The 27,818-nt window shown below is 40.7% G+C and overlaps 1 protein-coding gene across 1 annotated transcript; it reads right to left on the bottom strand.

Annotated features, from left to right (window-relative positions):
* Window positions 1-2,247: 2,247 nt before the first annotated feature.
* gpr179 (G protein-coupled receptor 179) lies at window positions 2,248-26,094 on the bottom strand. Its single transcript, XM_062426357.1, has 12 exons — window positions 25,163-26,094; window positions 23,957-24,065; window positions 16,596-16,692; window positions 15,497-15,717; window positions 14,147-14,215; window positions 9,497-9,606; window positions 8,196-8,434; window positions 7,255-7,393; window positions 7,035-7,137; window positions 6,186-6,332; window positions 3,489-5,781; window positions 2,248-3,011 (listed from the first exon to the last, which is right to left on the bottom strand). The coding sequence occupies exons 1-12, from the start codon at window positions 26,092-26,094 to the stop codon at window positions 2,248-2,250; spliced, it is 5,223 nt and encodes a 1,740-aa protein (XP_062282341.1).
* Between the last annotated feature and the right edge of the window lie 1,724 nt (window positions 26,095-27,818).

Here is a 27,818-nt window from a genome sequence, read left to right as displayed (position 1 = left end):
CTGGAGATCATGCAAAGATATTCCAGTATAGCCCCAGAATATAAATATAGGCATGGAAGTTTGCATAATACATCCCCTTAAGACTAAGAGTCATAAGACATGTTCACGTAATTATGACTGAGTTGTTTCTTCAGTGTTATCGTGCCTCTGCATACAAAATGGGTCATCAAGAAGGATCTCTGAGAATCTAGTACTTACAGAAATCATATTTGTAAATATAATTGTAATACATAAGACGTAACTACTGTATCTTTCAATGATGATGACACTGTTATCCCTGCAAAAAAAATGTGTTCAACCAAAACCCAAACTTGCAGTTGTTAAGCTTACCAATTAAGGGGGAGTATCCCTAGCGACGTAACCTTCTGCAGTTATTGAAATTAGGCCTAACCTCCACAAGTCACATTATTTGTGACATTAGATCAGGTCTTCAAAGGATACAGTATTCATCAATTTAACATTCATTGCAATTACTAAACATTTAAACTATGTATTTTTTAACAGTTTCTCATCACATTGTCCCATTTTGGTGAAATTGGTGTCTAGTTCATTGCATCCATATAATAAGCAATGACATCACTTTCTATATGTTCAGAAATAAAGAGATTATGCAATTTTCACTCCACTCTATAGAGTAGAAATTTTAGGCTGTAAGATTGAGTTTATGGTAAATTATGCACATTTTTGCCTTTTTATTTAATTTTTATATGAAGTGGTGGAATGTTATGTTTCCCATTATTATGACTGAATCAAAAGGGAGAGAGTCATGTTAATCATTAGCATTTAGGCATGAAATCAGTCACTTAAAGGGAAACTTCAGTATTTTTCCACCTGGACGCTACTTTACCATCATTTTGTGTCCAAGTGACTAATGGAGACAACAGTATTTGAAATTGGTCCAGTATTGAACGAGAGTGCCGCAGCCAGCAGCAAATGAGCTGCAATGTAATCCAATGGGGAAATAACACCCTGTCAATGTACGTACACTAAAAGTGAATGTTTTTGTAGTGTCTGACAACATTATAAAAATGACCATACAGAAAAATAAAACATTTTTTTGCATTTCGCTTGATCCATTATGTTTGTTGTTGTGTCTAACCAAGGCTCACTCAAGGAGAAGTCTCATTCTGTTATATAAAAGATTTTCAAAGTCCTGGTTGAATATGTCGCTGATTTCAACAACAACTCAACTCTTGTGAGATTTCAAAATGAGACATTTCCTTGAGGAAGACTTGGTTAGACACAACAATAAACAGATTGGATCAAGTGAAAGGTAAAGAAAAACCTTTGATTACTCAGTCTGGTCTTTTCGATAATGTTCAGCCTGTCAGCGGCGAAAATGAGCATTTTAGTGGACGTGCAGTGGTTGCTAACTCAGTACTTGCTTGGTACTGGACCAGTTTTTGTCCTTATTAGTCACTTAGACACAAAAAGATGGGAAATATAGGGTACAGGTTGAAAAATATCGAAATTTCCTTTGAGCAAACATGTATGCATAGTTTTATCAATCATTAATTCTTGATTGAAATTTGAATTTCCTGGCTGCGCTACTTTACACTTGCACTTTCTTCTACTTTGAAAATATTATTTCCACAAAAGAACAAAATAGACTGAATTTATCTGGTGTATGCTGGTTAAGAGTTCCATCTGTTGGGTCCTGTGCTGATTGTGGATTAGCGTTGTGGACCTGCTTAGTTTAAGTTTTGTGACATATTCACCCCAGCCATAGGTCCAACATACATACATGGCAAACTGTCACCTAAAAACATACAAAGACATAAAAACATTTTAATTTAAAATGGGGGGTAGAAGCAGGAAGAAAAAGGCTTTCATCTAAATGTCTTAGATGCCCTTCTATCAACCAAGAAATGTTCGTAGTTCATTGCTAGATCAGTGAGGGACATAATGAGTCTGAGATATGTGCTTCAGTAAAAAGAAAAGTTTTTAGTCAGGCTTGCACAAGTTACAGTGTCACCCTCATCATGCCTCTACTACAGGCTTCTCAGTGGACAGCGGCAAAAATAAGCAGTCCAACCTGTAATAACATGGTTCTAGCTTCTACCTTTCATGAGCCCAAGTAATTCACCATCAGAAAGGGCTTTCAGCTTTTCCAGCTGAGCTGAGGCAGCAGTCTGAAATAAAAAACAAAAAGTTCCCCTGACCATCACTTGGGCACCACCAAAATGGTTTTCCAAAATGTTTAGTTCACTTAACCGTAAGTGAAAATAAATACAAGATAGGTTTAGGTCAAAAGTCAGGTGGGAATACGAGGGCCTCAGCAGCGAATTCTGCATCGTCATCTTCGTCTTCTTCAGGAATATTCTCTGGCTCCCATGTGAAAACGTCAGAGGCATTATCTGTGAATGAACCAGATCTGCTCCTTGCCATCTCCCAGGAACACATAACGTCACGCCGGCCCAGGGCTATGTTTTCTTTAGCTTCATCTGTCTCCTCTGTGCCGATATCTGCTCGAGCTTCTTCTACATAGAGAGGCTCTTGGTTCTGTGTGACATCATCTTTGTCACTCTTCAGATTATCAGGCCTGCTTTCACTTGAAGTTTGTGGATCTGTAGTTTCCCAGGGGCAAACCTCCGTTGCAGCCCTGTCTTGCCTTTGGACAACTGCTGGCTCTTCAGTCTCCCATGGACAAACACTTTCCCGATCACTGTCTTGCTTTTGCAGAACTTTTGGTGCATCTGTGTCCCATGGACAAACACTTTCCCGAGCACTGTCTTGCTTTTGCAGAACTTTTGGTGCATCTGTGTCCCATGGACAAACACTTTCCCGAGCACTGTCTTGCTTTTGCAGAACTTTTGGTGCATCTGTGTCCCATGGACAAACACTTTCCCGAGCACTGTCTTGCTTTTGCAGAACTTTTGGTGCATCTGCGTCCCATGGACAAACACTTTCCCGGGCACTGTCTTGCTTTTGCAGAACTTTTGGTGCATCTGTGTCCCATGGACAAACACTTTCCCTGGCACTGTCTTGCTTTTGCAGAACTTTTGGTGCATCTGTGTCCCATGGACAAACACTTTCCCGAGCACTGTCTTGCTTTTGCAGAACTTTTGGTGCATCTGTGTCCCATGGACAAACACTTTCCCGAGCACTGTCTTGCTTTTGCAGAACTTTTGGTGCATCTGTGTCCCATGGACAAACATCTGCCTGAGCGCTATCTTGCTTTTGTAGAACTTTCGGCTCATTTGTGTCCCATGGACAAACATCTGACGGAGCGCTATCTTGCTTTTTCTGAACTTTTGGTTCATCCGTCTCCCACGGACAAACACCTATCCGAGGTCTGTCTTGCTGTTGAACAATTTTTGGGGCATCTGTGTCCCATGGACAAACATTTTCCTGGGAATTTCCTGTGCCTGCTTCTTCTCCCCCTGTCTCCCATGGACAAACATTGGTCTGAGCTGTATTTTGCCTTCTATAACTCTCTTTGGAGGCCTCTGTCTTTCCTGGATCTGGTCCACCAGTTTCCCAAGGACAAACATCTGACTGTCTTTCTGTTCCTTGTGACACCATCTTGGTAGCTGCAATTTTTTCAGGCTGCTCAGTATCCCAGGGGCATACATTTACTCTTGCATCAGTATCCTCTATCTGTACTGATACACCTTGCACAGACAATACACCTTTTTGTGAGTCTCCTGGTTTGTCTTGATGTCCTGAATCCCAGGGACAAATATCTGCCTTGATGGTCATTTGTGAAGGTGAGCCTGTATTTGTTGGCTGTGTGTTTCCCTCTTCCCATGGACAAATATTTTCTAATTTAGGTGGATCTGGGAACTCCCATGGACAACTTTCTGTTGTCTTGGTCACTTGTCTATCCAAATGCATGGCAGGTGATTTTGTTTGGGGAAGTTGCTCCCTTCTTAAACTTTCTTTTGGTGTACTAGGAGAGACAGCAGTTTTCATAACTTCATGTCGTGAGGGCACTGCCAGCGATCCCTTGGTGTTCGAACGATTTAGGTTTTCATATACAACTTCAGCCTTGTCCTGAACATCCCACGGACAAACATTAGCATCTTGTTTCACTGAAGGTGAGGGGTTTTCTGTAGTATCCCAGGGACATACATCTATTGAAGGTTTCAAAGACTGTTTCCGTGAATCTCTGGACAAGGTAGCATGAGCAACAACCGGAAGATCTTGTGATTCCCAAGGAGTCATTTCACTGCAACCACTTCCTCGTCTGCTCACACTCGCTTGATCTTCCCATGGACATAGATTAGTTCGTTCAGATACTTGTGAATCCCAAGGGCAGACGTCTGCTTTAACGCTCTGCTGCTTCCTTGGTCCCTGTCCTTGCTGTAGAGTACCAGGTTCTTCCCATGGACATATATTTGCATGAGAAATAGTACGAACTGGTGTGATTCGATTACTACCTCTTCTGTGAGTTGAAGGAGTCCTTGGTGTGCTGCCAGTCTCCCAGGAACCTATACTACTACGTTTGCTGTTCTGCCTTGATAAAAACACATTTTCATATGTGCCATCTTTTTGCATATCATCTGTGTCCAAGGGATAGATGGCAGATTTGACAATCACAAGCCGTCTTGGGCTTCTTTCTGAGGAATCCACAGAGGACAGTCTTATTGCATTTTGCTTCACAAGGGATGGTTTTCCATCTGTTGTCATACTTCTTTTCTGCAGTGACCTCTTTTCCACGCTTGGACGTCTATTAGATGTTCCTAACCTCGGTGTTGTGGAAGCACTATCCTGACTTTTTTGTGAAACAGAATCCTCTATATTTAAATTTCCCTCCCTGCTGGACCTGCTGCCTGAATCCATGGATCCCATAATTGATTTCACAGAGAGCCACTTACTGGAGGTTGTCCGGAAGGAGAAGACACGCTGATCTTTTGTGACCTTTGGTCTTGGAGAGCCTGGTGCACTTGCTGACACAGGGGCCTGTGGTTTGGGAGACTCAGTTTCACTCTTTTCCACTGAAGGAGTTTTTTCTACAGGTGGCAAATGGTCCCAAGGACAGACCAGCCCAACTGGGGATGATGGCCTTTCTTGCTCACCATCCTGGGAATTTGCATAAGTGACATGTTTCTGGTTCTTGTCCCCTGATTGTTCAGGATCTAACTCCCAAGGACAGACCTCAGCCTTGTCAAATGACTCTGACTGGAGAGCACTCTTGGTCTGGTCACTAATGGAGATGCTCTGCCTGGACTTGTTCAGCACTGTGCTGGATCTGTTAACCTTTGGTATGTTCTCCATAGAATGGCTGTTATTGGAAGTCAGACTCCAGGACTTATGAAGCCTGGTGTGATCGGGATGCAGAAGATTGGTATCGATTGTCAGATTTTGGGCACTGGCTGACTTACAGACCACTGGTGGGATGTCTAAGGAGTCTGTCTCAGATCGCTGGGAGCATCTCTTTACGGAGTTGGGCTTTAAATAGGAGTCACGCCTGGAGGACTCACGCCTGGAGGATTCACGCCTGGAGGACTCTCTTTCTCTGACATAGTGATAATCACTTTGGGATTTGCGAATGGATGGTGATCGTGACGCAATTGAACTTCTGTAACTGATACTGACAGTATCTGGGGACCTCCTAAAAGAATCAGACATATTCACATTTCTACTGCGGAAGGAACCATCTTTCTCCTCACGGCTGCACTGCCGGCTCATGCTTTCTGGTATCTCAACAATTCGTCTAATTATGGATCTCCCCAATGTACATCGAGAACTTCGCTTCTTTGACAGATGAGGGTTGTTTGCAGTCATCTTCTTGGTCTTGTGGACTTCTAACTGGGCATATAACTTCTTCAGTTCATCCTGGTGTATATAAAGAAGGGTGGAATTGATGGAGGGATTGAGGGAATGGTGGAAATAATTGAGGAGAGGAAGAGACATGGAGAGTAACAAGTCAGAGGAAAGGTAAAAGGCACATGTGTATGTAAGAACAGCACAGTTTAGGATAAGAAAAGGGTAAAGGGTGGAGAAAGGTCATATAACATTTGTTTATTCTACCGTTGATTGTGAGTAATGACTTGTAATTTATTATTTAAATTATAATACATTTAAGATCTGTTTAAGTGAGTCTACATGTGGTCATAACTGAAATTAAGGGACATTTATTTTCTTTATTTAAATGTGACATTTGGAATTTCTTCCACCCTTTGTAAATTATGTCTCAATGCAAAGTGATAACATCGTTCTGAGGGGACAAGTGAGTTTACCCGAAAGTCTTCCGGGTCCACACTGGGCTCATTCCAAACAGAGTGAAAACTGCTGTTGAGGTATGAGCCGGAGCGCCGCATGTCCACCTCATCTTCATACACCTCTGCTGCAATCTCCTCTTTCACAGGCTTAGACACATATAGAAACTGTAAAACATACAGAAACATATAACTTGTAAGTAAATAAGTCACATATGTAAACAAAAATATAGCAAAGAACATTTTCTAGCGATAGCAGAACTCTGTCCAAGATTAATCCAATGGGATTTTGTGATCCATTGACTCTAGTTGATAAAACTAGAGAAGGAAGGAACTGAATCTTAAGCCGTTTTCACACATGAACTTCAGACGTTGTCCAGGGAATCAACCCTTTAACACATGTAACACACAGCAGGAGACTGTCAGTGTCAGATACATTCTCACATTCTGGAAATAGTCTGTTTGGTTTCGGCAAAGGGTGCAGAAGGCACAACATGACGCAGAAAACATGTTGCGGTTGTAAGTTTTTCATCAGAAATAAAACAGCTTTTCTGTTACAAGAAATGAAAGGATCTCCTCATATAGTGTGTTAACACCTGAATCTGACACAACAACAGTACCTAATATACTATCACTTCAATTAATGTGATTATAAAATATGACACATACATTCTAGTTCATGTACTGTGTCACCTGAATATAAGGTACAAATGGGCACAAAGAAGTGACACTGTACACTCACTACCACTGTATTTTTATGCATACTGATAACATTATTCAACACGTATTACTCATCAAACATTGATTTTCTGATCAGTTGATTACCTGTTGACTAATACGACCCATTATTCCACCATATAACTGATTTACCTTGGGGATGAAGAGCAGGGCGAGTGTCACAGTGATGGTCGCATGGGTGTGTGTGAAGGAGAGTAGCAGCATCCAATCAGGATGGAGAGAAGGGAAGGTAAACCTGAAGGACACAGAAAACATAAAATTGTCCGACCTCAGTGTCACGTTTGTATAATAATGCTGAGGGTGAATTGTAGTGCACCTTCAGTCAGAGACATGGGTTGCGTTCCTTGTTTACCGTAATAAGTGGAACATGGAGGACAGAAGTAGCTCGTTGTGGATGGCGATGCCCATGTAGCGAGGTTCGTGGAAGGCTGAAGGGACCGGCCTGACGGCAGTCCACAGGGAGCTGCCCCAGCACAGGAACAGAAGCTCCGCTGTGGCAAGAGAAAGAAAGGAAAGATTACGCTGATGTCTTCAATTTGTTTAAGTTTAATAGATTTCTATCATTGCTAATACTGATGAAATGCTAAATAGTGTTTAAACTGTCACCTAAGGTAGTCGGAAGTAAAACTGATACTTTGACAGGTGCATTCTTGTTTAATACAACTTTGGAGTATTACCATAATTTACTGATTCAGTTTTGATCTACATTAGTATTAGCATCATACACACACACACACATGCACAATTACAGACATTTCAGGTGCACTCGCTTCTGATTTTATCTCCGAATAAAGTGGTTTAGATAATGAAGCTGAATTATTTTCCTGTTCACAACCTGCCTGAGCCCTGCTTCTTGCTTTGTAAGAGCTTGTAGTAGCAATGTTACATGTGTGTAAACTATAAGAAATTATGACTAAAACAACAAAAATAGGACCCAAACTGTGATTAACTGTATTTTTTTTTTAAATGTCAGCATTTTTCCATGTTGATGTTGATGATGTTTAGATAAAGTTAATACAGGCTTTAGTGTAATAAATTGTTGAGCATTATCAAAAGTCAAAATCTATGAGGAAATTGTGTTAATTGATTTTTTTAACTTCTTAAAGTTTGATAGAATTCATTAACATGCTCATAGAGACTCAGTTGTCTGCGCTTAGTGAACATTTTGGTTTACTTGTAAACAAATTAAATGATAAAACCAAACATTTAGATAATAAAAATTTTGAATAGCGTTGTGGAGTGAAATGGACGCTCTCTTTCAAGGGCCAAGGCTTCACTTTCGCTGCCACTCACCCACGGCCATCATGTAGTCCCAGCGGTCCAGGTAGCACAGGTTGAAGCCCTGACCATCCGTTGTGTTGGTTCTGATGAACACTGGGATGTTCCTGTCACGGTTCTGCAGGACACCCACCGTCCACGCACACAGGAACCAGCTTACCGTCATCAGCATCACTCCCAGTATCCTCAGCAAGTGGAGGCTGGACATGTAGGGCATCCTCTGGGCTGTTCGTGAGAGGAACACCTTCAGCACCCTGTGAAGAGGCAAGAATCAATATTTGGATAATGAAGACAAAATGATTTATCAAAACATCCTCAGGGTATTTTGTACAGTAGTTAAGTATAATTTTGAGGTACTTGTACTTTACTGTAGTATTTCCATGTGATGCTACTTTATACTTCAGAGGGAAATATTGTACTTTCTACTCCACTACATGTATTTAACAGCTTTAGTTACTTTTCAGATGAAGATTTGACACAATGGATAATATGACAAGCTCTTAAAATACAACACATTGTTAAAGATGAAACCAAAAAGCAGTGTGTAGTCAGGCTCACTTTTCAGATGTCTATGAGTTGTTAACAGCTCCACCAAATACTGATTTTTCCCTCTAAACTTCTCACATGGGTCCCAACATAGGGATGGGAACCACTGGACTAACTAGCTAACTGTATATAAAGTAGTTGAAACCAGCTCCACCTCCAGCAGTTACAACAGTAACACGCTGCTTACTTTAACTATATTTTGCTGCTAATACTTTTACCTAAGTGGGATTTTTTCATGCAGGACTTTTACTTGTAATGGAGTATTTTTACATTGTTTTATTGGTACTTGTACTTCAGTAAAGAATCTTATTACATCTTCCATGGCTGTTATAGGGTCAAAAAGGTGGGATGGGCAAAAAAAAGCAAAAAACAGCAGACTTAAAGTAGAAAGATTCAAAAGACCACAGACCTTAAGATCAAAACAAATCTGAGAATTACAGATTAACTAGTCTGATTATCTTTTAATCGGTTGTGTTTTTCCAAGATTCAACAAGCAGGTTTGAACATGTTTCAATTTGCTATATGTTTAGTTTCTATAACTGCAAAAACGTATTGATTAAAACATTAGATATTTTCTGTGCAGCAGGAAAAAAGAATTACTAGTCTATATTTAAGACACAAATATTAGTTTTTATGAAGTTAATAGAGATTACATTTTTTGTTTAATGTCAACCGACTGTAGATCATAACATTTATTTATGTCAAGAATAAAAAATATAAGGTAATGTTACAGAAAAATAAAAGTAAAGACAGAATCTGCCAAAACCTACCTGTACATTTTCAGTGTAACGGTGCCGTAGACGATGGAGAAGCCCAACATTCGGACCCAGCGGAGCAGGATACACCTGAAGGTGCTCGGCCTGAAGTACAAGATGAAGACCTGCAGAGCACAGAGATGATTTAGCCAAACAGCAACAGTGTGGACAACAACTGCGACTTAATATACTGTATTATGATGAAATATGCTATGTATGCTAGTATCATTATTAATTAGTTTTTTGTTGTTGTTTTTTTAACTTTTAACGACCCACCTGTACAGACACACATTTCTGTAATATTGTATAATTGCTGCTTTTTGTTTGGACTACCATTCAGTTTTGATGGTAATCTTAACTAGATTTTCATATAAACTGAATATTTTGCATGCTGTGCTCACTTGTTTGTTGTTTGTGAAAGTTGTTTTCATCTGATTATGTTGTTTGTATTTTCGTCTCTCTTTTTTAATCTCTCTCTTTTAATCTCAACAAGTTTTTTGGCTGTTTAAATAAATGAAAAGGAAAAAGAAAGTACAATTATTATTACTAAACAAATCTATTACTACTACTAACAGACAGTAGAAAGAGAGAAAAAGTCCAAAAACTTAAAACAGGTTTGTTCAGTTTGCCTTTAGACTACTATTAGTACCACAACTACTACTATAGCTCCTTCTGCTGCTACTACTGCTATGACTTTGGTATTGTTAAAACTACAAGCAGTACAGTTACTGCTGGCGCCATCACAAATACTACAAGTGAAACTGCTGCTGATACAGTACCACTAATTTCACCATCATACTACAGACAGTTTTCCTGCATATGAATAATAACAAAACATCTTATATCAGCTCAAAGAGACTCATGTTTGTTTTTCCTTTTTATTTTCATTCTTAATACTTTCAGTCACATCCAACAACAGCGCCGTTCAGTATGAAACAGCGCCTGTAGAGTGGATGACTGTAATCCAGGAATTAAGCTCATTCCACTGTGACAGTCAGTGTCAGTCACTCTGGATAAGAGCATCAACTAAAGCCTAAAATGTGAATGCGAATACTCGTCGCTGTGTTCAAACCACTCATAAAGGATAAACTGCTCAGATTGAATACATATAGAATCAGAGACAATGTGCGGACGTCGGAGGAAGACGGTTTTAATCAGCAGAATCGGGCTACCCTCAGAGGCAGATTGGGATCTTTGTTATGGGTGTGGCTTAACTAGAGGAAGACGTAATCTGATTGGTCGAGGTAAACCTACTGATAGAGGGTGGAGCCCAGAACCCAATAACCTCAATGAAAATGGGAGGAATGTTGCTCTTTAGGTTTTGTAGGTTTGGTAGTTCATTTGGTAGTTTAACTGATATTTTAATATAATGAATACAATAAACTGACTAAATGAACAATGAAGTTCCTACAATTTAGATTTAGCACCACTACCAGGCAGTGTTGCAAAGTAACTACGGCTAAGTACATTTAATCAAGTACTGCCTAAATACGATTTTGAGGTACTTGTACTTTACATTTGAAAAAAGTCATGACGTTACTTTACTTACTACTCAACAGCAATTAATTAATTAATGTAACAGCAATAAGTCTAAGTCATTCTCATATATAACATTTGTTACTTAACCGTCAGCGCCGCCAAAAGTGCTGTTAAAACAACTTGAAAACCTCCCCACACACATTATGTCTTCTGTGTTCAACACATGTTGGAAAAGAGAAGGAGATTTTGTGTTTTTATAACCATCCAGCTGAAATTTTATATCAGGTATTTAACTGTCCATCAACAGTCATCTTAACATTAGCCACAGTGACATTTCTCCTCTATTGGTGGCAGTTAACCACAGTGTCATGTCCACACCAATCTAGCAGGTACCAGACTAGCCTGTCCACTGAATGTACAGAGAACAAACTGATATCAACCCTCCATCAAACTACCAGTAAGATGGCAAATAAATTAATCGCCAAACAGTCAAAGTACTGATACAAGTTGTTTCATTAATGTAACGCAGTAGTTCTAAACCTTTATGGCTTGAGACCGCATGAAACAAAGTAAAGTCTAGCTGGGACCCCTAATCAATAATGAATCTTCATCACTTTGGTGATCCCTTAACTTTTTTAACTCAGGATCACCTATACTTATTTTCACTTTGGTTGTAGAATTGAGTTAATTTTGAGTACAGTCTTCTTGGGTTTGTGCACAGAAATGGGGGTACCTGGTAAGAGGTAAAACCAATAAGCCCCTTTAAAGGAATATTGCAGTTTAAATCTTTTAGCAATCAAATACTTACTCCCTGTAACCTTGTAATGCATCCCTTAAAAGAAGCAGTCGGTTTGGTTGGTTTGGTTTGGTGAAGACAGCAGCTGTAGTACACTTGGATTCAGAGCTACATCTCTCCCAATGCACTTTTCCCAGCAGAGATTTAGAGTAATTAGGAGATGACAGTGTGACACACAAGTTGTCTGTTTAGCTATGACAAAGGATTAAATGTTGGGGTTTTTTGGGGTTTCATACTGATTCTGGGTCTTGAGGAGAAGGAAAGCTACAAATCTTTAAGAGCCATCTTTAAAAACAGTGAGTATTTGATACTCAAAAGACACATTTAGGCACAGAGCATTGCTGTGTTTAAAAATATCTGTCTGGTTTTTAGCTTTCACACGTGGGTCGGTTCATACATGACACATGACCTTTCTCAGCAGGTTATTCATCTTGTCTACTAAATACAAACTACAGGGAACAGGGGACAAAACATATTGGCAGGTTGGAAAATAAGGACACCTCACAGTAGGAGTGTCCTAAATACTCACATAGGCTGCCAAAATATTGGATTTTTAAAAATCTATTTTCCAGTTCAATGGCTGTTAATCCTCCTAGTTGAGTTGCCAATATTTTACAAATCACAGAAAACCCTACAAAGAAAACCCTAATGATTTATATTCACCACCCTTCCTTCACTGGCAATAAAAGTTTTGATGGTACCACATGAGGACATCATAACCTTTAGTGTGCTTTATCCACAAGTTCTGCTGCCTTTGTTGCGTGAGAGTTGTATTACATTTTATTTGGTATTAAGCCCAAATAATGCTAAATACTCTTAGACTGAAAAGCAAATTCAGCTCCAAGTCCTATTAATGTGACACATATTAAAATATAATGGATATAAGTGGCATTTAGGGGTTAAAATGAATGTGGGGCAGCAGCTTTAGTGAAGAATAGGCTTTTGTATTTGTTCAAGCTGGTGTGAATGTGTGCACACTGCATAACCAGCAGAAATCCGACTTTTCTCTCTTCAATCTTTTTGATTGATGATATCAATGTTAAAGCTTTTTGTGATTTTCTGTTATTTATATACAGTTATGATGTCATGTTGTATGCTAAACATGGTCATAGTTCAGAAACCTGGTATGAACATATTTAAAAATGCTGCCTACAGGTTGTGGCCAATAACCACCGTCCATTCGTCCATTAAGATGTGTTGTTTGCATTGTCCACTTGCATATTTCGGATTGTACTTTGGCGTGAACATGTACGGATGTACTTGAAAAGTTGTTGATTCAAGTAAAGAACAAGAAAAAAGTATTGCCATGGTTTATTCATCTGTTCTCCGTAGTTTCTTGAAACTTCCTGAAGCTGACCAATCAGAACACAGTGGGCTCATCAGGAGGGGAGCCTTAAAGAGACAGGAGCTAAAACAACCTGTTTCAGACAGAGGCTGAACTGAAGGACCAATATAAAGGACCAGTATAAATAAATAAGGAGTTTTTAACTGGAAATCAGGAAAACATATTCCAGCAGAGCCCCTCATTAATATGTTCCCTTTAAACTAACTATAAAAATAAAAATTAATGCATAGAGTAGAAGTTTCAGCAGTATAGCCATCCATCGTGTACACACCAAACAACACATCCACCAGATGACCTGTTTGTAGATCAAATGGACACCCACCCGACCACAATGAAGCCCCACTGAGATGACAGAGTGACCCGTGACCTTTCTTCTAAGACTTTATGGTTTCAGAACTACAGTCAGTCACGTGGGCTGCAGTTCACCTTTAAATTTCACCAAAGCCCTTTCTTACACTTTGAATATACCATCTAACATCTTCTTCAGTCTCTTAAAATAACAGCTTTTTGACAGTCGTGTCAATCATGTCTTGAGGGGGGCACCACCAGGTTGCTGAATATATTTCCATAATGGTTCCGTCATAATTGAATAAAGACATTAGAGAACATTTATATATCGTCAGTCTCTGCTGCCATAAGACCGATCCATTAAGATGTTCACACATTACATTCAACAAATGATCAATGACCCGCTGCACAGCACCAGCTCTGCACACACACACTGAATCACATCAGAGTCAGCAGGACGTCACATCAACCAACACTTTCAGATAAATGGATAAAAAGTCATGGTCGGCGTATCTTAATCGCTCTTTAATTGGTAAAATGAATCTAAAGATTGATTGATAATCTATCACTGGAGCAGAAACATGTTATGAAAACTCACCCACCTCATTTCCACTTATACACACACACACCCTCACCCCATTCACCCTCCCACAAATTGTCCATTATAATATAATCTGCGGCGCTGTGCTGTGCAGTGATCTGTAAAGAGTCTTTAATCTGCGACACACTCAGCCAGCCTGCTCGGTCAGACACTCACCGGGAAGTAGAGGAGCAGAGAGCCGAACAAGATCGTCTCCAGTAGCAGGAGGCCGGACGCTCGGATCCTCTGAGGATGGATGAGATGAAGAGAAAGCACAGTTAAAAGCAGAAGTTATGGTGTTGGTTAAAGATCCCTTCTTAATGCACTTACAAAGTAAGTGATGGAGAACAAAATCCACAGTCCTTCTTCTATTCAAAAATGTATTTAAAAGTTGATCTGGAGCTAATATGAAGCCTCAGCCATCCAAATGAGTCAAATCAAGTCTTCTATGTTTCAACATTACAGTGTTTTTAGTGCCAAGTCCCTCTTTTTGTACTATATTTTCACCACAGTTTACAACTTACAACCACAGAAACACAAAGAGGGAAAAGACACAATATACCTCAAATTACAAAACTAACCAGAATAACAACTATTAATTGACTAAATAATGACTTTAGCTTAGTATAATCACATATTTCCCCCTTATTGTTAACTGCATGAACACTTCTTAGTGTCTGTGTTTGATTGACAGCAGCTGGCAGGCTGCTGATGTTACATCGTACAGATCAGAGACAAAGTGAACAAACTACTGTAGCTAAAAGTCATGTACGGACAGTGTGTCACTAACAGGAATTTTGAAGAGGAATGACCAAACCAGCACCTGATGGGTCCAAAGTTACATTAGCAGGTACATGTACATGCTGTTTAATGTGCTGCAGCTGAGCAACTAATTTTCTATCTAGTCTGCAAATTGGCATCAGGGGTCGACTTTCCCTGGTAAATGTTTGTTTGGTGGCTCATTCAACAAGCTAAGGTGCATGACAAGACAATGGATATAAAGGCATTCTGATGTCTTCTGAAGACGTGTTCATGTTAGTAAGTTAGATAAGAAGAAAACTTTAGCAGGAAAGCTAATGCAGGTTGTCTCTCTTGTGTTGTGTATCAGGATGCAATCAGGCTTAGTGTAACCGTCCACTCTGCCTATGTCAGAATGAAGTGTTATCACTTTATAGAAGATTTGGTTTGTTGTATAGAAATAAGAACTCCAGCTACATAAGCATATGGCAGAACAGTGTTTAATCAAAATGATCAACATCCTGATTAATAATTAAAGAATTTAAAATTCTCCCTTTTGGTTTTTTTTTTCCTCAAAGAAGAAAATAGGACAAGTGATTTACATAAATGCTGTAGTAGACAAAAAAGGCTTTAAATTTCAGTTGGACTAAAAAAATGATATTAAAAGACAAAAAACACACAGAGCATAATTTGTAACAAAATGTGTCATGGCTGAACCACCTTACTGACATCTTGCCGTCTAAACCCCATCCATACGGAGACCCTACTAAGCCAAAAGACCTCACTCACCCGATTCCTACGATGCTGGTAGGCCACCAGCATACTGACAAAGATGAGGAACATGAAGATGCCTTGGACGGCCAGCACGCCGGCCCTCAGAAACCAGTCTTCCTGCACCCAGCAGGGGGTGCCATCCTGACAGCTCTTACAGCCCGGCCAGCATGGGAGACAGATGGGCATGGCCGGGAAACACAGAGTGCTGCTCTCACTCTCGTTCACAGGTCCGCCATCTGCATCACACACAGACACATGTATCTACACCTACACAAAACCCATGTGAAGATCTCACGTAAATGTGACTTACATCTCCAAACCTACATACAGAACATACAGCAGCATGAATCATGAAAATCATAATTAAATATCTCTAAAAGTTTATCTTCTTTGTTTGAATATCCTTAAAGGTGCACAAGTGGGATAAGGGTACATTTTTTCCCACCACCCCAAAATCTGGGGGGTTACTGGCTTGAAAATAAATATAAGTGTTAACAAGTGGGAAGCTAGTGAGGGATCATGTCCATGTTGCCACAGTAGCAGCTCTTACAGGGTGCCATCTGCACTGATGAGAACTGGGAACTACTCAGTGACTGTTGGGAAAAGTACCATACATGTCTTTACAGTAACTGGTGTCAATTCATCAAGTACATGTTGAGATATTACACTGGATAAGTGAAAACTCTGACTTGTTGGTGACACCTGATGAAAGTCAGACAGTCAACAGAAAACCATTACAATTTCTAAATATTATCCATCCAGTAGTTCATATTTTGATAAGAGTAAAAATGTCTATCTCATGTTGCGCTAGAGAATCCACAGTCCACAGGATTCATCCTCTTTGGACTTTGAATGTCTGTGCAAAACTTCATGGCAATCCATTTATGAGTTGATGAAGTATTTCAGACTGGAACAAAGTGGTTGACCGACACCGTCATCCATTGGGTCATGTCTGAATCTTGGGTTTGGCTAAATGGACAGTAATCAGTCTACAGGACTTTAAAGACCAAAAGTTGAAGTAACCTCATGAAAACTGAAGCTTTTTATTAGATAGTTATTAATTTAGTTAGTTATACTTAGTTTTTCAAGCTGCTGTGGTCTGAGATTGACTTACCTGAGTCCTGAATGACTGTGTCAGGGTTGTAGTATCCTTCTTTACAGCGGCAGCAGTACTGACCCAGCCGAAAGCCCTGGCCTGGAATTGGTACACACTGGAAGAAACAGTAAGAGAATTCAGCTTAAGTGTTTCTTATTGTTGTCATGTTATTTTACGTTTTAACCCCTTATCCTTTGCGGAATAACAATAGGAACAAATAATTACTAAAGTGTTCAGTTGTTAGTTTTGTTTCTATTTTTAATACGTTGTTATATCCTTTTTTTAATCCTATATTAGAGCAGTAGAGTAGAGACGGTAGATGTCAGGAAAGCCATGTAACAAAGGTCACCAGTCTGGCTCAAACCAGTTCAGCACCCTAACCTCTTTTATCTGTTTCATAGTTTTTATTTCATTTTATTTTAAATCTATTTTATTGGTTTTAATACTTTTTTGAAATTTCTCATGTACACATCTCTCAATTTGCTTTACTGTTTATATTTGTTTACTGTAATTATCAGCTTGTTATTAATCTCTAAAGCTTTTTGAACATTATTAACCTGCACAAAAGGTGTTAAATATTTGATTGATTGATGATCAGACATGGTGGCACCTACATTAACATGCATCTAACAATTGCAGACAACAACTGCCAAATAAACAATGCCTAAAATAACCAAATAGGAGTCTCTGATGTCCTGAACAAGTCAACAGCAGACCGCAGATGGTCTGGGTGGTCTCAGGTCTGTGGTCTTAACGTTTAACTGTGAGATGCTTTTTCTGCCGGCGCTGTGAAGCTCATAGTACCTGAGTGAATAAAGGTTAAAAACAGGGTCACATTACTCTCTCTCTCACTCTATTTCCCTCTGATGCTAGCTTCAATTTAGCCAGTCGGAAGAGATAACCCCACAAACACAAACAAACACACACACACACACACACACACACACACACACACACACACACACACACACACACACACACACTTGGATGGTCTGTGTGTTAATCTAAGTTAAAAGCTAAATGGACACATAAAACCTCCACTGAGAGCATTATCCTTTTCTACAGAAATCCCGTTCCAAACACACACACACCCAAACACACACACACACACACACACACACACACACACACACACACACACACACTGGCCTCACATACGTATATACAAACCCACAACCCAGTTATCAGATGCTCAAAGACCTAATGGCATGGGCTGAACATTAATGTGATATGGATTAAACACAGCGGTCAACTTAATTCTCTTCACGGCCGCTTCTCGATTCAACAGAACGTCGTAGTAAATCATTGGATTCAGTCATCTGTCATGTTTAAGTTGAAACCACAGGTCAGCACTTCACTTCAAACATTTTACAGCTTCATGGCTGCCTCGAATCCTGTTGTTTACATTTTAAAAAAGACATGATAGATTAAAAAAATATTACTTGAGCCAAACATTATATTTAGCATCAAACCTGAGTCTTATGTCTGAATAACTGATGCATAATTTAAAGTTAAGGTTTCTGCTGTAAAATTCTTCTACCTTTACATATATTATACATGTATATTATACATACATGTATTTAGATGTTGAAACATTAATGATTCTGAAGTGGTTTGGTATTAATTTAAGAAATATAAACTCTTTAATCAGTCAGCTGATTGTACTTTCACTGTTTTCAGCACATATTCTGCTGACTCTAGAGTATGCAAAATCTTTAGCAAACAGTTCATTATCAGTGGAAAGTACAAACTAGTACAAACTAGTTTTATAATTTTGCAAAAGCATGAAAGGGTGTGAAATCTAAATTACAGATTCCCCCAAGACATGTTTTAAAATGTATCAAAAGTACTTTGTGTCTGACATCATTTTGCCACAAAAAATATTCAACTACCTTGTCCTTAAATTACATCAACTGAGCACCCCAGTAGTTGAACTGCATGTGCTGCATGACCACAACGTCCAAGGTTTGATCATCGGGTCAAATTTGACCCAGTAGGACAACAGGCATTAACTCAAAAACAAAGTATAATTTCATTGAAATGAGGCCAATTGACCATAATTTCCAAAAGAATGAGTAAAACCTGTGGTCATAAATTGGAATGGAGTTGGCTAAAAAGGTCTTACATGTAATTGGATGATAATTTATACCAACAGGAGGGTTAAACAAATATCTTCAATGTCAAAAATGTAACTGACTCATGTCTAGGGCTGGATATCGGTACTCGACGGAAATAAATCAATACCAAGTAGTATTGAAACGTCTCCTGATTAACCAAATTAGTTGTGACAGGTCATGCTCGAAGGCACACATCCTCGGATGAGATGCAAGGACACATGAAAACACAGGATATGAGACGAGATGAGATGTAATGAGAAGATGAGAAGAAACCAGACAAGACACATTAAGAAATGACAGAGGACAGGACCAAACAGGACAGGAGAAAGCAGGCGACCCAGTACAGGCTCTGCTCAGCCAATGGGTTTGAATCCTCTAAGCCAGGTAGGACAGGACGGGACAAAGGGTGCCATGTGGATTTGGGGATTTTTAGGTCTGTTCTCCTTTTATGTTTCAGACCTCTGTGAGTGTGATGCATAAAGGGGAAGTATGTCAGCAGGCTGGATTATCGCCATAATCCATCAGATCATCCCGCAACCCGCCACCCAGTACTGCCATCTTTAAATAGACGACTGAGATGAGAGGTAAGGGATTGGGTCTGAACAGACAGGCCGGCAGGGAAAAGGGAGACTACAGCAGTAAGAGAGAGGTAGGGGTTGAGGGGGGTTGGTGATGGGGCAGCAGACAAAAGAGTGGAAGTGCGAACGGGTGAAAGCTTGAGCGAAGGATAAAAGGCAAAACACGAAGGGCTTAAACCATTTTGAGAGGTCGCAAACAGTTTAAAGTGTATTTTTGTGACGTAACTAAAAGTCAGAAACATGACCGTTTAAACAGCTTGTCCAAAGTTGAGATGGTATTTACATGAAGTAGGAGTAAACCGAGTTGTGGTGTATCTACGCAGATTCTGGCAACACGTCCAATATCTTTTTTTCTGAGTGCTTTCAGAACTTTTTTAAGTTATCCTTATTAAAATGAAGGAACGGAGGTCTACAGCACAGAGGAATAAGATTCATCAGGCTATGGATAAACACATAATACTAGTTAGTAGATCAGTTAATTGTTGGTTTGGCTCTGCTCGGGAGATTTGATCACAATAAGAAAACATTTTGAAAATTGCAATCCATATCCTGTAAAGCAGGGGTGTCCAAACTATTCCACAAAGGGCCATGTGGCTGCAGGTTTTTATTCCAACCAATCAGGAACACACCAGGCTTGAATCATTTAATCAATTGATCTCAGTCTTCAGACAGTTGATTAGTTGAATCATGTGCTCTTGATCGGTTGGAACAAAAACCTGCAGCCACATGGCCATTTGTGGAATAGTTTGGACATGCCTGCTGTAAAGACTTCTTTCCATCTTGGTTTTAAGTACCAAACAGCTACTGAGTGGACCTTGTGGTGAGAAGAATTAACTTGTATTCTTAGAAAAGTTAAGTAACAGAAAAATATAGAACATCAACAGTTGTATTCTTTAAAAAGATCACAAATAAATAAAATAATCATCTCAAGTTTGGACAACTCTTCTATTCAGCCACTCTTTTAAAAAATGTTTGTAATGAGGAAGGTGTGGCCTAAAATGTCAGACTGAATTGCCATTTTCTCAGTCGGTCAGTTGGTACAGAAGTTATGGTAGCAGTAACTAGAAGTGGTTACTGTCATGTTTTTCCCAAAGATTGTAAGAAGCTGCACATTTACATGGATCACTGATGTCATACATGCATGTCACCATATATGTGGTAATGTTTCTGTCTCTGTACAGTACAATGTGCATGTAGACAGGTAGCTAGCTTTTTATTAAATATGATGTCACCATCATTTGCTTTGATTAGTTGATTATTTGTACAATAGGCAGAAACAGCTGTCAGTAGGCAAAACATCAGGCATGTAAAAATCAATTACATTCATTCAATTACATTTAATAAATTCCTGTTCTAACAAGAAACTTCTACTGTCTCACGTTTGGGAGATGTTTCTAAAAGGAAATCGAATGTTTGAATTCAACCTTTTTAATTCACAATCCAACCTGTCTCCATCACTGGCAGCAGAAAAAGTTAAGCCAAAAATGATTGTTGTTTCATCTGAATAATTAACAGATGAGGTCGTTAGGCTGGAAGTGATTTGGTATTGCACAAAAAGGGGGCATCCTGATGGCTCATTAATCTAAGGTACAGTACAGTATGTACTATAAAGTCACCGTCCTGAGAACAGCCCAGGCCCAACTTTATGACATATCATTCCCTCTTTTTTTCAACTTTCAACTATCAATCTTTTACAATGAATCCCTAAAAGAGAAAATATAGGAAATTACCCTGTGAGATTTAAAACTGATGCTGTGTGGGACAGTTTTATTAATGATGATAATACTCACTTCTCGGGTGAGGCAACATTCCCACGCTGTTTGTTGGACATACTTTTTGTTGTTGTTTGCATTGTTGAGTACTCTTAAAGGTGAAAAACTTAACAAAACACTGGAGTATGACTACTATGAAGTCCCAAACCAACCTACCAGTGAAATGCCATCAAGTTTTGCAGGATTATATTGACATGATTAACATGTCCAAAGGTTACGCATAATAGTTTTGATTTCATTGTGCATTCAAGAATCGTAGCAGTTTGTAAAATAGGTCACACCCACGACATGTTTATGTAGATGTATAATTTATGTTGAAATAATGAAGGAGTTAATTCGACTTTTTCCTCCCCCTGCACATCTCGAAGCTTGTGAGGCGCAGTTTCAGGAGCGGGAACACACCCCAATTACACCCCTTCCCGCTCCTATATAAACAAACCTAACCCTTTTTCCCCCTCTTTCGCTCTCGTATTCGAGAGAAATTGGTTTAAATGGAAATGGCCGATAGCCTACTGCTAGACTCACTTTGAATCAAGGAAGAAAAAATATTTCACCTCTGGCCCAGATATTACGAACAGACATGACTCAAATTTACAACAATGCCAGCAATTCAGTGAGGCTATTGTCACTGCCCCCTGCTAATAGCTATCTTAGCTAAATGCTAACATAAGCATACTATCATGCTCACAACAAAAATGTTTGAATTTGGTGATCACCATCTTAGTTAGGCAAATTAGCATGCTAACAATTGCTAATTATGCCTAAACACAAATTCATCCCCCAGAGAACATTAAAGTCTGTACCATCCATCCCACATTTATTAGAATGATAAGTTGATTAGTCAATCAACAGAAAATTCATTGGCAAATATTTCGTTAATCAATTATTCACAGAATTTATTTTTCAAGCAAAAATGCCAAACATTTCTGAAAATCCAGCTTCTCACTTGAGAGCATTTGTTGCTTTTCTTTGTTTTATGTGATAGTACATTGATCATTTTGGGGGTTTAACCAAAAAACGTGCTGTAAATTGTAACATTCATTTTTCCCTATGTTGTAAATCTGCTTCTACCAGTAGTACCTTCGAGTGGTGGCATCAATGACCATGATAATGACCCTTCAGAGGTTAAATACATGGGACTCCCCACCAGTCACTTAGTACTAAAGAAGCCCTTTGGATGAGAAGTGAAACATCTACAAATATCTACAATCAAGTCCCTTCAACTCCTTGACCTGGATGACTGACGATCTTCATAGACAAGTACCTCGGCATTCACCTGGACAACACCTTAAGCTGGAAGGCCCATATGGAAAGTTTGAGTTCTCGTTTACAGCAGAGATTATACTTTTTACACAGGCGTGCATTGGGTGGATCAAAGGATTGTGTTTTTATTCTATCAGGCATTAGAGAGCATAGTGAGGTTTGGGATGACAGCATGGTATGGCAGTGTCTCAGTAGAGTTAAAATTTAAGCTAGCTGATCTGTTACAGACTGACATGAAGGTGATGGGGAGAAATGAACACCAGTCCCTCTAGTAAACATATGAGCAGTCTGTTCTCAGGCAAGCACAGAGCATAGTGTCTGATCCATCTCATATTCTTACCCTCTGGAAGACGATACAGAGTACCTCAATGTAAACTCTAATGTTTTAAAAACTCAGTGGCGCCTACCTCACATTTTAAATGTGTCTTCCAGCTGCAGGGTTTTGCATAAGATTCATGACATGACAGGAGAGGTTGTGTAATAGATTTTTGATATGAGACGAGGGATTGTGCAATAGATTCATGGTATGACGCGAGGGGGTTGTGTAATATGTTGCTGGTTCTCATCGCCGGTTGTGTAATATGTGCAATTAATGTAATGCAATTAATGCAATGTGCAACAATATATGTAATTGGTGGTTGTGATGTGTTGCAGTATGTGTTGCTTTGTTAATGTGTTGTTTGTTTTATACTATTTCTGCTATGGAGGGATCTGCATGATAAGACGATACGGCATATGCCATGCACACATGACACATGACATAATCAGATTAGACGTCAACCTGCTTGTGGGGCTGAATAAAAAGTTGTAGGATCACCAAAATCCTTAAGATTCATTGTCTGGGGACATTTAAAAAACACACCAAATGTTATGGTAATCCATCCAGTAGTTGCTGATATATTTCGGTCTGACTGACCAAGATTACCAACCTCAGAGCCCCTCCAGTAGCATTACAAACATGCAAAGATGGCTACGTGGAGCCGCTGTTCAGTGCTGGACTTAAATCTGCACCAAAAACAACCACTCATGTTTTTATCCTGTAGCCTTAACTTTTCACCACATTTAATTCAGCTATCTAGAAATCTCTCCAATAGTTTTAGAGATATTCTGCTAAATAACAAACAAACATAACCTCTCCAGCAGAGGCAATAAACCAGCTACTTGTGACTTGAGTTATTAATCATTAGTTCCTTTGTAGCTGGGCAGTGTGATCCTAAACAGACTAAATCAGGGGTGTCAAACTCATTTTAGTTCAAGGGCCACAAACAGCCCAATTTGATCTCAAGTGGGCCAGACCAATAAAACCATTATATAATAACCTATGAATAATATATAGGATGTAATATATATTATAACTTTACTATAATAAACCATCTATTGACAAAATAGAGCAGCCTGGGCTGTCTTAAGAAAGATTAGTGCAATTTCAACAATCTTATGTCTCAGTGTGAGCCTTGAACACAGTTATGTTTTATTGATGCGTATCACAGAAAAAGCTTATTCACAAAGATAAATCATCTCAAACAGACTTTCTGCAGGCAGGGCTGTCAATTTGGGGGTTTCCCTGGTAAGAGATACTAATAAAATGTCAGTTAAAAAGCTAAATAGTGAACAAAAATGTCAAAATGTTCTTTTTTTGGTTCATTTACCTCCATGGTGGTGCGGTTGCACTGGTGTGTATCACCAAACCAGCTGTTGTCTGTTGTACACTGGTCCAAGTCGATGCCCTGAATGTTGACATCCACACGAACCACACCTCTGTACGGGAACACACACACATTTCACACAAACACACACACACACACACACACACACACACACACACACACACACACACACACACACACACACAGACAAATATGTGTCTGAGAGGAGAATCAACAGTGGCTCCAAATATCATGAGACTCATTAAATTCCCCTTTTTTCTCCTGCAGTCCCACATTTCATCTATAAAAACCTGCATGGCCTTTAAGTGGATTCCCTTTTAAATATCAGATTTAATTAAACTCTACTGATTCCAAAAATATTCCAAATGCTTACAAAACTTTTCTCCAGAGTGCCGCAGTAAAAGGTCACAGGGGCCAACACAGAACTAGAAAGGATGGTGAATTACAAATACCGTTGTAATCAGTTTCAAAGCTCCAACCCGTTTAAAGGGATTTACAGATAAAAGGGGTTATTTTTAGACTTGCAACCAAGTATTTCTAAAATGTTTTCTAATATTAATGATGTTTTATTAGCAGAAAAGGAAAACGCTTGATGCAACTTCGATGAAAAGCTTGAAATTTAGCCAAAATGGAGTCACAGTTTTAAAAGCTTCACAATGTAGTCAATAAATAATGAGTTTCCCACCAAAATGTTGCATTTAAACAACTGAGTCATTCTAAACTCAAACAATGTCTGCTTTGACCAATTCTACACATTATTGACACATATTGAACAACAGTACATAGCCTATCCAATACAACACTTCATGCAAATAACAATTTCTCCATAGTTTTATTCCTGCTTTCCTTTATTTTAAATGTTTTACATCTTTCATCTTATCTCAGCTTGTTGACAACACGGAAGGTACACACTGTATGTTTGTCCATGTGACACTATCAACCAATGCGAACAACCCAAGACCTCCTGAAATTGGTCACATGATCACTTCCATCTTCACCTTCCACCTACAATTTGAGCATGAGACACCTAGTCTGGACTCTTGAATTTGGTTGTATCTGTTTGCAGTAGTTTGTCTAAGTGTGTGTGTGTGTGTGTGTGTGTGTGTGTGTGTGTGTGTGTGTGTGTGTGTGTGTGTGTGTGTGTGTGTGTGTGTGTGTGTGTGTGTGTGTGTGTGTTTAGGCCCTTACCTGAACTCAGGTGTCAGGTCGGGCTTGAGGCCGTAGAAGGACGTGGACAGGGTGAGCATCCAGCTGGGCAAGAAGCGTCCATCTTCACATTCCAGGAAGGGGGCATTGGCCCAGCGCACCCCACTGCGATTGGTCACATAGCTGTCGCCCTGCCCCCACTTGGGCGTGTCCAAGGTGCTGAGGTCATTGAGGAGCACTCGCTTGGACAGGCCTGCCAGCGGCTGGTTTGACTCTGGGAATTTAAAGCTTCTGAACCAGCTGTCATCAGGGGCCGGTGCCGGAGGATGCAGAATATCCCACGCCTTGGATAAGTCCTGGAGCACGATGGTCTGAACCTTGGCTGTGGGGTTTCGGTTGGCGTGGAGCACCAGCTGTGGCACCAGAGCAGCTGGGTCAGCATCAAAGGTGAACAGGGCATGCTGGATGAGCACGTCGGCCTCCAGCAGGGCACGGACCAGAGCGTGGTACCACTCCATGTCCTCCTCAACCGTGCTCTCACGCAGGTCGCTTGCCTGGAAGATCATGTTGAGGAAGTTGGCAGTGTTGGCCACAGCATCCATTGCTGGCCGGAGGGGGGCACTGAAGCTGCTGGGCAGGGGTCCGGTCTGCCTTATTATGCTGTACGTCCGTGAGCAGCGGGCCTCTTCCAGTGTGGAAGGGTCTCCACTGTATAAGAAGGTCTCAGCTGGTGACCAGTCATCCTCCTCAGCGGGAGCTTCTGAAGGTGTCAAAGCAAACCCTGAAGGCTCAGGGGGGCTGGAGGGAGTGGAGGGGTTGCTGGAGGTGTCTGAAGTCCCTGTGCTGTTTGATGAAGAATCAGATGAAGAGTCAGTGCTGTTATCCGCCTCCACTGTGACTCCTGATGGGAAGTCTGGAGTCACCTGTGCTGTGAGGAGGGATGGGAGCAGAAGAAGAAGCCAAACAGGTCCCATCCTGGATTCACTGTGGAGAAGAGGAGGAGGAGGAGGAGGAGGAAGAGGAGGGGGTCACACACCTACAACACCGTCTCAGTTTGGCTCTTGGGCCCTTTGTATTTCCTTTGAGGAGAAAGAAATGTCACATGTTGCGGAGGTTTGGACTTTCGAGGCTCTGCAGCAGCAGCAGGTGTCTCACTCAAACTGGGAGCGCACGGCTCCATCTAGGCGACGCACGGTCACACGCACGCGCCCTCATGCACTCGCACGCGCACTCACATGAAGCTATCATTAAACCTGCGTGTCCTCGGTGGTGCTGCTGGAGGTGGTGAGAGGCGGAGGACGCAGGGGGCATTCCCCGCATCTCCGCAGTCCGTCCGGTGTCTACAGCCTGCGGTCCACCCAGTCCCCGTTTTCTGCTGTTTACAGTCGCAGAGAGGAGGAGGAGGAGGAGGAGGTGGAGAGGAGGAGGAGGAAGAGGGGAAAGCCTTAAAGTTGGGGGATCCCCATGTCAGGTGGGAGGAGGAGAGAGGAGAGCAGATTTCTCCCTTTTTTTCTTTTCTCCTCTCTCTTCTCCTTCTTCTGTATCCCGCTGTGCTATCTGTTGCTCCAAAGAGCTTCCAGCCCATCTGACTGAGGCTTGTGATGCTCGTCCATCCTCTCCGCCCTCCTCCCTCACTCCCTCCCTCCCCCTAACTCCCCCCCCCCCCCCCACCATCCCCTCTCTAACATCACTCCCTCCTCTCCTCCCTCCGCTTCATTCACCCTGTGTCTCCTTCCTACATATCGACAGGGAAGCTCACCAGTGCTGAAAGGTGATGAGAGTGGTACATCTGTTACGTGTGTGCGTGTGTGTGTGTGTGTGTGTGTGTGTGTGTGTGTGTGTGTGTGTGTGTGTGTGTGTGTGTGTGTGTGTGTGTGTGTGTCAAAGAGGAGAGAGGAGGGGATGATGCAGTCAGTTAGAGATGAGGGTTAAGCTCTGCTGCATTTGGGCATCCATCAAGAATCCTCTCGCTGGCTGGATGGATGAATAGATGGATTAACCCTCCTGCACTGAGAGTGGATGGGGTTGAGGATGCTCTTTTACTGCGCGTGCACACACACACACACACACACACACACACACACACACACACACACACACACACACACGCACACACACACACACATAGAAGTTTATGCAGATATCCCAACAATAACCTCAGTTCAAACCTTAACCCTAAACAGGACCTCAGAAATGACGTTTTGCCTCATTAGGACCAGAATTTGTTCCCCATGAGGACAGATCAGTGTTTATCCTGGAAAAGATCCCAATAGGGTAACAAAAACACGTGCGCACACACACAAACACATACACACACTGGACGAGATTACAGATGCAGCATGTTGACATATTAAAGACATAAAATCAACAAGAAGAGATTTGGATTTTATAATCGTTTGCAGGTTTTTGCAATGTCAGGGAATTCCCCTACTTGTGTGTGTGTGTGCGCAGGGATGTGCACTTAAGCATACACTGTTTTTGTGTACGTATGCATGTGTGTTAGTGTGTGTATGTGTGTGTCTACGTGCACCAAAGATGTGCTGCATGAGAGGCATGAGAGAGAGAAAAAAGGAGGGAAGACAGAGCGCGAGATAAGAGAGACCAAAGTGAAGCATGTTCGCTGGGAGGAGTGATGCAGGCAAGGATCCTTGTTTTGGTGGCCATGGCAACCATTTTCTGAGAATCAGCCCCCCCTTCC

The sequence above is a fragment of the Scomber scombrus genome, chromosome 2 (assembly GCF_963691925.1).
Source record: "Scomber scombrus chromosome 2, fScoSco1.1, whole genome shotgun sequence".
NCBI lineage: Eukaryota > Metazoa > Chordata > Actinopteri > Scombriformes > Scombridae > Scomber > Scomber scombrus.
This window is presented reverse-complemented; position numbering and strand designations above follow the sequence as displayed.